Genomic DNA, 12,824 nt, shown 5'->3' on the forward strand with positions numbered 1-12,824 from the left:
CAGCTTTGCAGGGGGACAAGAAAATTTCCAACAGTGAGAACTGCAACATATACAACCAAGTGAATCCAAAAAAAGGCTTTACACAGAATTTTTCTCTGTTTATTTATAACGATTTCAGTCAGTAGAAAAACCCAAGAAGTTTTCCACCAGTGTGCTTTCTTCTGGCTTCTTCGTGATCCATGATGCCACTCGATGTGGTGATCACAAGGTATCTGCAACAACAATGTTGGCATTAAATTTAAAAAAGGCAACTATTTTATGAGCAAGTACCCTTGCTGTGTCATCATCTAAGAAACAAGAAACAAATCTTTTCTCTTGCCCACTTGCACAATCAGTCAGTGTCTCCAGTGGGCCATATCCTCACTAAACTCACCTAGAGAGTCACACTAGGAAATGGATTACTGCTTAAAACCATTTACCATTTGATGTCACTGGCAAATTATTGTAAGAGCATAAACAAAGCTTCATTTCAAACCATATAAATTCCTTCTTTGATTCCCAGCCTAGTTGTTTGAAAGGGGGGAAAAACAACCATCCATGCAAATTGCTATCCAACAACAAAAACTACTGGGACATCAAGTGAACTGTAATTTAAAGGGTGGCTGGCACTATTGGCCCTTCAGATACATGGTTCTAAACCTAATGCAATACTGCTGAAGTCTTCCATTTAATCTGAAATACTTTCATCTTAGCAATACTAATACTTACCCAAACTGTCTTGATGGTAGAAGATTGCTTGCCCACTGTTCAATGTCGTGAACTTTCAAGTCATAGCGAGGACTTATGACACCACACTAAAAAAAAAAAAGAAAACAGTACCAAAATTATTGGTTGATCATATCAGAGAAACTCCTTTATGTACTCTATATGACTGAAATACTGCCCTAAATGTACTTATGAGTATAAAGATATGGATCCTACAAGAACAAAGAACAAGAGGAAAAAGAAACAATCACAGAAGAGTTTCAAAGAAATCAATGGTTTTGCTTTTCTCTGTAAAGATCATTTATGAAATAAATGAATAAAGGATGAAAGTTTCTAAAGAAAGTGTGGTGTTGTGTTGATGGAAGGTAATACAAGATAATTTTATTTTACGACCTGAGTTGATAATGCAACTTGCACACCCTTTGAGCACGATCCTTTGCTCAGTTGATAGAACCAAATTATCTTGAATTTATAAAGTAGTTTTCTTCCACTACAAAACAACACTTAGTAAGCAACTTCTGCAATACCTGGAGGAGGTAGCCCAAAATGGCAAATTTTTCATGATGGTTAATTTTTTTTTTTTTTAAGTGTTTAAGACTGTTTAGTGCAAGACTTTCATCACTCAAATAATCTCTTTTCACCTCTATCTGTATAGCGACAATACAGTACTAACCTTGTTCAAACGTCCAGTAAGGTTAACAACGATCTTGCCTGATCTGTGATCATCCACAATTTCAAATTCACCAATATAACCTGAGACGAGCAAAATAATACACAAAAACATCAGTTGTGATAGTAAAAGATTATATACACTTGGGGTGTCAAAAAACCACACACACTCACACATGCCATTATGCTGTGTGGCACGTAGGGCAGCATTTTTCCATTTCTGTAACATGGGTGTTTTACAGGACAGGGTTGTTAGCCCTGTGCCCAACCCCCTAATCTGGAGGACCAGTGGACTGCACTTCATTAGACCTCTACCCTTCGACCTATCAGGCTTGGATAGCCCTACCAGGAGACAAACCTCCCGCCAGCATAGTTCTAGGGGTCTCCAAGACACTCAAGCCTGCTGACCACGACAAGGTGGCGATCCTTCAAGGGAAAAAACCATACAGAGGGATACAATTCCCACTTTCCCACCACAAATAATATTTTATATTGTTATGCATCAAAATCTATCATATGGTAAAAAGTGCTCAACAAAATATCTCCAACCACAGTTCTTGGCCAAATTGTCAAAATACTGCGCGATGAGAATTTACATGTACTCCTACAGGTCGTAACCAGGCCGTTCATCTGACCTAGCTGATAGAGAAGAACAGTTTGAAAGCTTGGGTCAAAATTGACACTTTTCTGTGAAAAATCAAATAACGAGAAAAGAACCAAGAGATATGCGAAGGCCATAAGACTGGATTACCTTTAAACTACCCTTGCTGTATTTATATGCAGTATAACCACGTGTTCGAGGAACATTAATGGTAGATTTCTAAATGCTACTTTGGGGAAAAAACAAAGTTTCGAGTCACTCACCGTGTTTCATCATCACGGTTAAAAACTTGATTATAACCTTCGAGGAGGGCCGTAGAAGAACCTGACGCTTTCCTCGTCTTTCAGCATTGCATATGGAATTGAGAGCGTCGCTTAATACGTTAATTCGCACCATGTTGAATCCTATGATAGAAAACACTTTCGTGTCAGCAGAAGCGTCAAAACAAATCCCATAAAAAGCAGCATTCGATAAAAAAGTAAAAAAATAACGACACAGAACTCAAGAAGAGTTCTTGCTTTATTCAGAGAAGGAGAAAAATATGGGTATTCGCCATTTCAGTTGCGGATGAAGGCAGATTTTTGAGAGATCTTACTCATACCTAGGTGGAAGTTTGCGATCGCAAGAGAGAGAGAGAGAGAGAGCATTTTAGAGCCTAGACCATAATACAATTCCCGGTTGCCTCGGTTTGAAGTCATGTCCAGTTTCCAGGCGCGGTTCACAGCGGAGCGCGGGTAAACAGAAATCAACAAATGGCTCATCCGAGCTTTCAAGTTTATTAGTGTCAATATTTGAGCTCTATTTAAGGATGTTAAGTTTATCAGATGTACTCTACGTGTAGATGGCAGAATCTTTTCGTTAGCCAGGAACAACGAGGGTTTTTAACTACCTAGCTTCACTACAACTGCAAATGTATGGTTGATCGATGGCCTCTTGGGAAAACATATTTAAGTTCTTGTAGTTCACTTGGGAATTTATTCGAATTTGGTTTTCATCACTGGAGAAATAGATGGATGACTGATTGGTAAAAAAAGGTTGACAAGGGATTTTTCAGTTATGATCTGTACAGTTTAACTGTTTTGAGAGAAGTTGTATCACTGTTGTTAGCGTGACTTTTTAAGGTACTGGAAATAGACGTGAATGTCTTACAATGTTTACAAGAGAAAAAGTGAAAGTTGACCCAGCCAAAATCACTAACAAGAAAGGAAGAAAGGGAAAAAGTTCCAAAGCAGCTTGGGAGACGCTTCTTTCTGGCTCCCAAAATGATTCTTCAGGAAACATTAATGGTAGATCACCTTCCCCAGACAAGAGGAATGGATACAAGCATGTGCAATGGTCTGATGATGATGACGATGAAGAAGATGACTATGATAAATATAACTCATCCATAACGCCAAATGCTTCTCTAAACTTTTCTGGTGATAGATCACAAAGTTTTGAAAGCTTGTGGCGGGCTGCAGCTAATGGAAGATCCAGTTCATCTTTGAACAGAAGCTTTGAATCTCAACGCATTCCCATCTCTGACTTTCAGGTGCATACTGGCCAACCGCCAATACCCAAAGAAATTGTTGCTAAAATACGAGAAGGAAGATATATCAACTTTCAGGAAATTCTTCCAGAAAACCTTGAAAGAGAAACTACTGACAGCAACAAATCCATTGATGAGACTGAAAGAGTGGATGACATTACTAAATGGACTGATTGCATGGCTGCTTATATTGCAGTGTTTACATGTGATCATCCCAATCGTATAAGAGACTTATTGGCATATCAGGGTATTATAACTAAGTTATACCGTGAATGCCAAGATAAGAGAGCTTGGCAAAGGTATGATGTAGCATTCAGGCGTAAAGCATCCCAGAATGAACTGAAGAACTGGAGCACAGTGGATGAGAACCTTTGGATTATGGCATCATCTAGGGATGCACGAAGAGCTGTCCTTTGCAAGGCTTGTCTTTCTTTGGCTCATGATCAAGCTTCTTGTCCATTTGTTCCTAAAGAGGAATCTTCAAGAAAGCGGCACTCTTGGTAAAGTTTAATTATAAAATGAAACCTGTTTTAGATTTAATAATTGCCAATCAATTCACCATCATAATTTGAAGTTAATAATAGAATATTTGTCAAAAACTTTGAAAGAATTCCAAGAGGTTAAAAATGTTTCCTGAGAAAGAAGCTTGAAGAAAACTCTGAACTTTTCAAGTGCATGACAAAGCATTTATGTGAAGCTTAACAGCAAAATGCTTTCAGTGTAAGCTGTTCATTTGTTTAATATGTGACTCATAATTTTAATTGCTTCATGAAAGGTTGTCTAAGTCTGCAAAGAGAGAGACAGTGTCAGAGGAAGAGCGTCCACGATCAGTCAGTCCAACAAGAGGAAAGAGGGGTCCTAATGAAGGCCTTGATCTCAAATTTGCATTTGGGTATGTTGACAATATCTAGTTTTTTTTTAGAAGGAACTGCTTTCTAATATTAGTTGAGAGATTTCTGTGGATATCAAGCCAGAGTGCACAACAGATTGGTTGACACATTATTTTCTTTAGCCAGTATTAAGTGAATATATGGAAAAGAACTTCAGAATTTATTATATTTTATCCCTGAAAAAATAATCCTTTTCACAGTCAATGCCATACAATCAACAGAAACAAAGTTCAATTTTTTTCTTGGGAAAGAGGCTGTAAATAAGAGTATTGGGAATGAACTAAACTTGCTAGTACCTGTACTCAAGAAAGCAATTTCAGTGGCATTCTTGAGCTCAGGTACTTAGGTAAGTCAACTATTCACTAGTAGTTTCAGATTGTAGCTAGAACTGTTTATATTAGTTTACGGCTTTTAATCTGGTAGGTCTTGTGCTTTTGTTGCCTCACAGGTATCATGGATACAATGCATGTAACAATTTATTCTACACACAGTCAAACGAAATAGTATTTCATGTGGCAGCTCTTGGAATAGTATACAGTCCAGCCAGTCATCAGCAGCGCTTTTACAAGGGTCACACAGATGATATTCTGTGTCTGACAATTCATGATGACAAAGACTTTGTAGCTACAGGACAGGTCTCTGAAAGTTAAATGTTTATCATATATATTAGTAAACTTTGTTATTTGCTTATAGAGCCTAATGAAAATTACATGTACACTGCAGCAACTTTACAAATTTTTGCTGATATCTTCCATTGTTTTCCATTAGCAATTCTTGTATCCACATGTACATCACTGGTTTAGTTGGGTTAAAAAGGCACTAGGGAGGAAATTCCAAGTTTGCCATGTGAGAGCCCTGAAAGTCACAACAATAACAGAAGTCAAAGGAACTTAAGAATAATTTTTGATTGATAAAGAGACTACTTTTAGTTGTGGAATTTCCATCCAGACTTAACCAAACATTTTTATTTATTGCTGCACTTTGTCACTTACTTGTTATTAAAGGTGGGAAAACAGGCAGAGACTCATGTTTGGGATGCCAGTTCCATGAGGACTGTGTCTGTGCTGAAAGGCTTCCACAGGAGAGGCGTCATATGTGTTGACTTCTCAGGTACAGTAGGTTAACAATAATTGTTGCCTATCAAAAGAAGAGTGAAATTATATTTTGTGAGGATTGTGCTACCACCATGTGCATATATTTGTATGCACCTTATTTTCAAATTTTTTAGGTGCTAATGACCAAGAATTAACTGAAGTAAGACATTCTTGATCCTGTACCGGACACAAATTGTTGCTACACTGTAAATGTAGTTGTATTATACTGAAAGCAGTTCTCAGTTGGCTTCAATCTTCTTGATGTAGGAGATGGAAAGAAATTAGCTGATGTGGGCTTGGATGATGACCATAGCATCTGTATTTGGGACTGGAAAAAGGAAGAGAAACTGGCATCAACAAGAGGTCACAAGGACATGATCTTTGTTATTGAATGGAATCCTTTCAACATAAACTACCTGGTGTCTGTTGGAGAGAAGCACATCAAATTCTGGACACAGAAAAGTAATCAAATTTGTGAAATAAGTTTGTCTCCTGGTGATTGAGGAAATATCCAAATGTACAGTATGCAACAGTGTAGTTTATTGGATCAACATAGATGCATATTTATCTTAGATTTTTCACTGTATGCAGATGTGAGTACTTTTGGAAGGAACTTAGCATGTTTGGCAATAACAATCTTCTCTGTGATTTTAGATTCAAAGCTAGAGAAGCGTCCTGTGACATTTGGTAAAGCTGGTACTGCTGCAACTATGCTGTGTGTTTGCCATAGTCCTACAGATGACTTGTGCTTTACTGGGAGTGATACAGGACTAGTATATGTGTGGCAAGGAACCACTCTTCGTCGCTCAGTACAAGCACACAAAGGACCTGTTTGTGCCATGTACTCACTCAGCCAATTCAAACAACAGGTATTGTACAAGGCATTGTATAGATAATCTTAAAATACAATTCTTTCCTTCTCTTGTTGCTTCTTGAACACTTAACTATGACAGTATTGTTGTTCTTGAAAGATTGATTTCCTCAATCATTGTCTTACAAATCATGTGACACTGTTTTGAGCAAGATTTACCTAATTTCTCTTTTGTTTTTGTGAAAGCCAGATTTCAATAAGACATTTGAAATACTGACCGCATTTGTTTTTCCTGTGCGTTTGATATGCATCACATTTTTTGGGGAGATGTAGTGATTCAATATTCATACCTATATATGTACCTCTCACTCATTGTTATATAATGAAGTTTAGTGAGTGGCTTGCCGTCAAACTTCCTTGTTAAACTAAAACCCCTGCTTATCATTTCTTCTTCTTCTTCTTCTCCTTCCTCTTCTGTCCTTCTGACCTCACTGTCTCTGTCTGTCTAACCAAGCAATCTTTGGCAGCTGTAAGTTGTTTAGTTTAATTGACTGTGGCTTTTAATTTTGTTTAGTTGATATCTCAACCTCTCCACTTTTTGTGTTGAAGGTTATTTTTGTGACAAGGAAAGGAATCATTGTATAAATCACAGTACCCCTCAAAGAAGGTTGTTATTGGTTATGGTATAAGTATGGGGCTACAAAAAATAACTGAATTCTCTTTGAGGAGATTGGAACCCTTGACCTTTTTATGTTTGCAAGATGATGTAGTACTTCCAATCTTTAGTGAACTAAATAATGAGCATGGTCATTACTTGTTTCATGCACACTAAGCATGCTGCATACTGCTGGGATTGTTATTGTTGAAAGAAATCATAACACTCCTTGCTTGTAACATTCAGGGCTATGTGACTGGTGGAAGAGATGGTGTGGTTACTATGTGGGATCCACTTTTTGAACAATGTCTTAAAGCTTTCAAGGTGGAAGATGCTGCCATGAATCCAGGCTCAGTTCTTTTGCAGAATTTGCCACCTGTTAGAGCCTTACACACTGATGAGGGAAAAATACTTATTGGCACCGGAAATGATGAAGTTAGTTTGTATTTAACATAGTTCTGCCAAGTTTTACTCATTCTCAGTCGTCATGAAGTCCAAAATAACTACAGCTTAGGGTCATGACATGTGATACACAGGGAGTGATTAGTTTTTCTCTTCTTCACCAGTCCCCACATCACATGCCCAGCATGGTTTGAGGGTGACTGGAAAGGAGTCAGTTTCAAGGAATCCATATAATTGTGTACTTTGGATTTGTTGACCAGAATGTTTTATTCATTTTGCTAAGTAATCACTTATGAATTCATTATAAGGCCTGGGGCACTTGTTTTATTTTCGTGTTATGTGGTTTTGGTTCTTGCAACATAACATGTAGTTCAACCTTAAGGTGCACAGAGGCAGTGATTTATTATTTCAACTAGAGTCCTTAAGTAACAATGTTTATCTTCTTTAGATCATTGAAATTGAAGAAGATGGCAAGATGACAATTTTGGTGCAGGTAGCTGTCTTGCCTTAATTTTCATCTGAAAGTTATTGCACGTCATTTTGATAATTCATTACATTTTCATCGTTCTTATTTACGTTTCATTAGGGCCACGGTGAAGGGGAGGTGTGGGGCCTAGACACGCATCCAGCAGATGATGAGTGCATGACCATCAGTGATGACAAGACACTTAGAGTCTGGGACCTAACTAAACTGAGACTAAAAAAGGTGAGTTTCACAAAATCTCTGAAATTGTTTAATTTCATCATCCAGTTTCTTAGAAGATGCAAAACACCGAGTCGCAACATTGGATTTTGTAATTAATTAAGTTAATTGAAAACATTAACATCGATACATTTGTTCCTTTTTCTGTAACCTGCGTAGGTAAAGAAATTAAAGAAAGGTGGTCGTGCTGTGGCATACTCCCCAGATGGTACTACTGTGGCTGTGGGTCAGAACGACGGGGGTTTCCTCATTTTAGATGCGGAATCATTGGAAAAGATTGTTGGATTCAAGGACAGAAAGGAGGGCATTTCCGATATCAAGTTTTCACCTGGTAAACTTTCATCTGAGTTGTTTGTAGCGTTGTGCTACTAATATTAGAAATACTTCAAAGGATAGCTTGCGATTAGGCCCTCATTATCTGCGTTTCAGGAACGCGCGTTTCTTCGCTTGCGAGAAAGTTTGAGGCTTTGGGCAACGTTAACTAGCGTGAGGTCAGTAAGCGGTCTGGCACTGTTAGTTAGTGCCAGACCCTCCACAAACCTCTCTCCGACCCGAGCGGAGAAATGGTCGTCTAATGAGGACCTGTCCGCATATTAGTCACAGGATTACCAAAAAGTTTTCTTATAGGAATCTCTCTTCGCGACTGGCAATCGACTCCTGGCAGAGTCACCTGCAAAATTTCGATCGTTAGCGTTTCGATCATTTTGCAAAGTAAACCGAATATTGTATTTTTCTTTCTTTTTCGTTCGACAGACAGAATTAGGTAGGAAAAAATTGCTTGTGAATGTCTTTTTGTTTGTATCTTACTCCCACAGATGGTAAGTTATTAGCGGTCGGTTCACATGACAACTTTGTGGATATCTACAGCGTAAGGCGAGGCAGACGAACTGGTGTCTGTAAAGGAAGCTCTAGTTACATCACTCACTTGGACTGGGACACTAAAGGTAAAAATGGTATTTGTTAGTACCAGATAGTACACGGTTTGAATTGTTCACGTACAGTTGTCGCTTTAGGGTGCCTCTATTACTGCAATTCCTCTCATTTGGTCCAAAACTATGATGGACTTTGGCACACGCTCGCTAAGAATTGTACCTCTTTCTTGATTAGACAAGTAGTTTCTGAGAACAATGAATATAGGGGGTAACTTTATAAAGAAACTGTGGTGCTGCTTCGATGGGAGAGTATAACAGGGTAATTTAGTATTAACAACTAAGTTGATAACGTAAGTTGGCCACCGTAAAGAGTCACAAAGCTGACGTTTCGAGCGTTAGCTCTCCGTCAGAGCGAATGTTTCCAGGACACTTGTCACATATGAACCTAGAACCCATTCCATTGCGAAGTCCTCCGCTGTTTCTCATATTATTCAGCAGATCGGGCGGCGGAATCGGAGCTGGCTTTTGTTTGAATCCTTGTTGGAACCCAGATTTTTCTCTGTTCCACGCACTTAAAAAAATTCGTAATATCTTATTTTATGATGAAACTTAGTGGAAAGATGTGAATTTCAACGTGAAAGTGCGTCATTTTTCAGGAAAGCTTATTCAAACCAACTCCGGAGCCCGCGAACACTTATTTTACGAGGCGCCATTCGGCAGTCGAAAGACCATCAGTGTTCCGGATATTGAGAGATTGCAGTGGTCCACGTTCACTTGTGTCCTGGGTCCAACTGTTAAAGGTGTTTTCCCGCCCGGAAGTGACGTCACTGATGTCAACGCCACCTGTCGCTCTAAAGACGGAGGCTTATTGGCCAGTGGTGATGATTTTGGTCTAGTGAAGCTTTTCGAGTACCCAGTGTCGGTAATAAGTTTTTGATAAATAATTGCTTCCAGTGGTATTTTGCATTGCTTTTTGATTATTTTACGGATCAATTGAAAAGGACCAGAAGAAGTATGTGTCCATCTTGAAGTAATGCACAAGTCAGGAACAACCAAAGAGATAAACAAAGGATCCTCAAAGATGAAAGTACATTTTTCAATTGAATTTTCGGCGGAAAATTGGACACTAGTGTCCTAAATCCAAAATCGGACACTGGTGTCTCAAGTCCAAAATCGGACATTTGTGTCAAAAATCCGATATTGGACACTGTTGTCTAATACCATCGCTCTCTCATTTAGATAACATATGTGGTTTCGTCTCCTATAGGAGGCAGTAGCCACAAAAATTGAACGTTTGTCTTTTTTTCAGCATCGTGGGGCACGTGGTCGGAAGTATGGAGGTCACTCCTCACACGTGACAAACGTTCGGTGGAATTATGATGACCGCGTACTTGTGTCAACCGGAGGTCTGGATACCGCCGTGCTGGTCTGGGACCGACTGGTTGTTTCAGAAGTTGATGAACCAGGTGAGGACACTTAAAGTGGTTGAAGCAAAAATGTGGGAGCAAAAATTTTGATTGTTTGAAAAATTTTGATTGGTTGAAGCAAAAATGTGGGAGCAAAAATTTTGATTGTTTTTTTTGCATGTTATTTTGGTTTCTGGATCAGATATATCTGAATTTTCTTTTTTGAGCGCTTAACCCTTACCTTTTCTGCTTTAGACCTATCCTAAAATATTTCAGTCAAGGGGAAAGGTTCATGCGATTTTGGATTGGACATCGCGTGCAAAGAAAAAATGTCTCCAAATGAAAGATGTTTCTTCCGCCTTTGTCTTTTAAGCTTCTCAGTTGTCAGCTGTTATCCAATGATGATGTGATTTTGTTTCATTGATACTCTTTTCACAATTGTAACTGTTGTTCACAGAAAAAACCACGGAAGAGAAGGTTCTTGTTCAACCAAAGTTTATCCCAACTGGACCCATAAAGAATCCAATTGCAAGAGGAAAACCTCAATGGGACTGAAGCACCTGGCTTGTATTTAATTCGTGGTCACTTTGTGGCTGGGTCAGTTGCTCTGCAAATTATTGCACAGTTTTAATCGAGTGTCGAGAGTACTCTTCTTTACATTCTCATTTTCTTGCTTTTTTTCATCGAGTTTTTATGAGCCCGTTGTCTTGCTTTTTTTTGGTCTTGATGAGCAACTGGCATTACTTTTGGTTTTACGACACTCGTTCGAAATGCACTCCATTAGTGACTTGGGTGTCTTTTACCCTATGGGCGACTATTGTAATCCAGAATGCGTTGTATATCGCGTTGAATCTTTTTCGTCAGATTATGGCAGAGATCTTGCCCAAATTCTGAAGACAGCTACGTGCAATAATATATTCAGTCGCAATATGTCGTATGTTTATTCAGTCTTTTAAAACGATATTTAATTATGAGAATCATTGTCTTTTCAAAGCAAAGCGTGCTTTGAAAGCGTTGAAGAGAAACTCTTACAGTGCGGCGGAAGATCAAATTGTAACTATTCCATTTTCTGTACATTCCCTCGAGAGTTCACTTTGGATTTCAAGCCTTGTTTTCCCTCAACTCATTGTACATGTATTTTTCCCAGTGGATAGAAAGTGAAAGAGATACGAGACACTTTTATAACTTGCACACACTAGACAAATTCATGTAACAAGAACATCCTTACTAGTGTTCTCACTTGGTATGGGTTGTTAATAAAACGTACCTTTCTTTAAAATTCACGGGTCTATGTTACTCTATTGAAGAGACTGAGAATATTTTTGTACTATGATCGAACCATTCCTCTTTTTATTACATGGTTGGTGATAGTAATAATTTGTCATTCCAGATTTGTACAGGCGTAAATGAGATCTTTACGAGGATGGTATTAGCCCTAATTCCAAATTTCTGCGAGCATTTTTCTTTGTAAATAATTAGCTTAATCAGCTGCGCAGTTACAGTAATTACCGTTACAGTCACCACAATCGCTTATATAAAGATCGACGTGCGTTATCCTCAGAATCAAGTTTTAGACCTGACTCAAATTGAGAGCCAGCGGAGTCAAAGGGTACGATTGGTGCGCGTTAGTAGGTTTTATCATTAATGCTCCATATATTTCCGTTATAATGCTTCTTTCTTTTCTTCCCTTTAATATTATTTCTCCAATTCACCGGATGTCTCTAAGTCCAAGTCTGTCACAATGTAGCGGTATCGATAGCTGTTCCTAAATCCTGTCTAAATCGTGTGGGTTGTTGCTGGAAAATACGTGAAGTTCGTACAAAAGTTTAAAAACTTCTGGAACGCGCATTTTCATGATGGAAAGCTCGAGAGTAGGTTTAGGACAAAAACTTTACGGTTTTAGTAGACTTTAAAAGAACATAGTGTTAGTTTAAGGATATAACCTGTACTGAACGTTGAACAGTGAAATTGAATTATTAATTTAAATTTAAGTAAATTTACAACTGAGTGGTAGAATATTTACCGTTTCGTAAGAGAGTGAGGTAAATGTTCTGCTACCAACTATCGATATTGTGTCAATATACACTCTCGAAGTGTTCTCGACAGTTTTTGAAGAGGCAACCACGGAAAGTAAAAAGTCCATTTGACAGTTGTGCACTTATGTCGTAAAATGAGTTGTGGTTATTCATTGTGGTAAATAACACTTCAAAGGAGAAACATAATCGTTTGTCTCATGATGTGGTCGCTTCGGATGTGGATCGCGACGTTTCGACTCCATACTGCAGTCTTCTTCAGGTGCGACCTAATCGCACATCCGAAGCGACCACATTGTGAGACAAGCGATTATAATTCTCTCTTGAAGTTGTGCGTTTAGTTGCCAAGCCTTTTGTCAGGAATGGTATTAATGCTGAGGCTGACCCCAAGTGACAGATCAAGAGACGTGAGGAAACAAATTAGCAGTACAACAAAGTAGTATGTATCATAACAA

General features: G+C 38.5%; 2 protein-coding genes across 2 annotated transcripts; one reads left to right on the plus strand and one right to left on the minus strand.

The window, feature by feature from the left end:
- Positions 1 to 77: 77 nt before the first annotated feature.
- Positions 78 to 2,620, minus strand: LOC113671440 (small ribosomal subunit protein uS8A). The gene is made up of 5 exons (XM_027187634.2): positions 2,577 to 2,620; positions 2,239 to 2,379; positions 1,379 to 1,458; positions 709 to 794; positions 78 to 212 (listed from the first exon to the last, which is right to left on the minus strand). The coding sequence occupies exons 2-5, from the start codon at positions 2,369 to 2,371 to the stop codon at positions 119 to 121; spliced, it is 393 nt and encodes a 130-aa protein (XP_027043435.1). The 5' UTR covers positions 2,372 to 2,379; positions 2,577 to 2,620; the 3' UTR covers positions 78 to 118.
- A 69-nt stretch (positions 2,621 to 2,689) lies between these two features.
- On the plus strand, positions 2,690 to 11,615 carry LOC113671536 (echinoderm microtubule-associated protein-like 6). Its single transcript, XM_027187756.2, has 14 exons — positions 2,690 to 4,003; positions 4,279 to 4,395; positions 4,842 to 5,028; positions 5,398 to 5,503; positions 5,755 to 5,949; positions 6,142 to 6,356; positions 7,200 to 7,388; positions 7,804 to 7,848; positions 7,942 to 8,061; positions 8,218 to 8,389; positions 8,874 to 9,002; positions 9,587 to 9,852; positions 10,240 to 10,396; positions 10,794 to 11,615. Exons 1-14 carry the CDS (start codon positions 3,126 to 3,128, stop codon positions 10,889 to 10,891), a joined length of 2,874 nt encoding a protein of 957 aa, XP_027043557.2. The 5' UTR covers positions 2,690 to 3,125; the 3' UTR covers positions 10,892 to 11,615.
- Positions 11,616 to 12,824: the final 1,209 nt, after the last annotated feature.

Source organism: Pocillopora damicornis, chromosome 10 (assembly GCF_964200805.1).
Source record: "Pocillopora damicornis chromosome 10, jaPocDami1.2, whole genome shotgun sequence".
NCBI classification, from domain to species: Eukaryota; Metazoa; Cnidaria; class Anthozoa; order Scleractinia; family Pocilloporidae; genus Pocillopora; species Pocillopora damicornis.

Excerpts from the sequence above, each read along its gene's own strand:
- LOC113671440 (XM_027187634.2), bottom strand. The coding sequence starts at position 2,371 with ATGGTGCGAATTAACGTATTAAGCGACGCTCTCAATTCCATATGCAAT. Across the intron at positions 1,459-2,238 it reads AACCGTGATGATGAAACACG|GTTATATTGGTGAATTTGAA; the intron begins GTGAGTGACTCG and ends TGCTCGTCTCAG. Across the intron at positions 795-1,378 it reads TTACTGGACGTTTGAACAAG|TGTGGTGTCATAAGTCCTCG; the intron begins GTTAGTACTGTA and ends TTTTTTTTTTAG.
- LOC113671536 (XM_027187756.2), top strand. The coding sequence starts at position 3,126 with ATGTTTACAAGAGAAAAAGTGAAAGTTGACCCAGCCAAAATCACTAAC. Across the intron at positions 4,004-4,278 it reads TCAAGAAAGCGGCACTCTTG|GTTGTCTAAGTCTGCAAAGA; the intron begins GTAAAGTTTAAT and ends GCTTCATGAAAG. Across the intron at positions 5,029-5,397 it reads ACTTTGTAGCTACAGGACAG|GTGGGAAAACAGGCAGAGAC; the intron begins GTCTCTGAAAGT and ends TTGTTATTAAAG.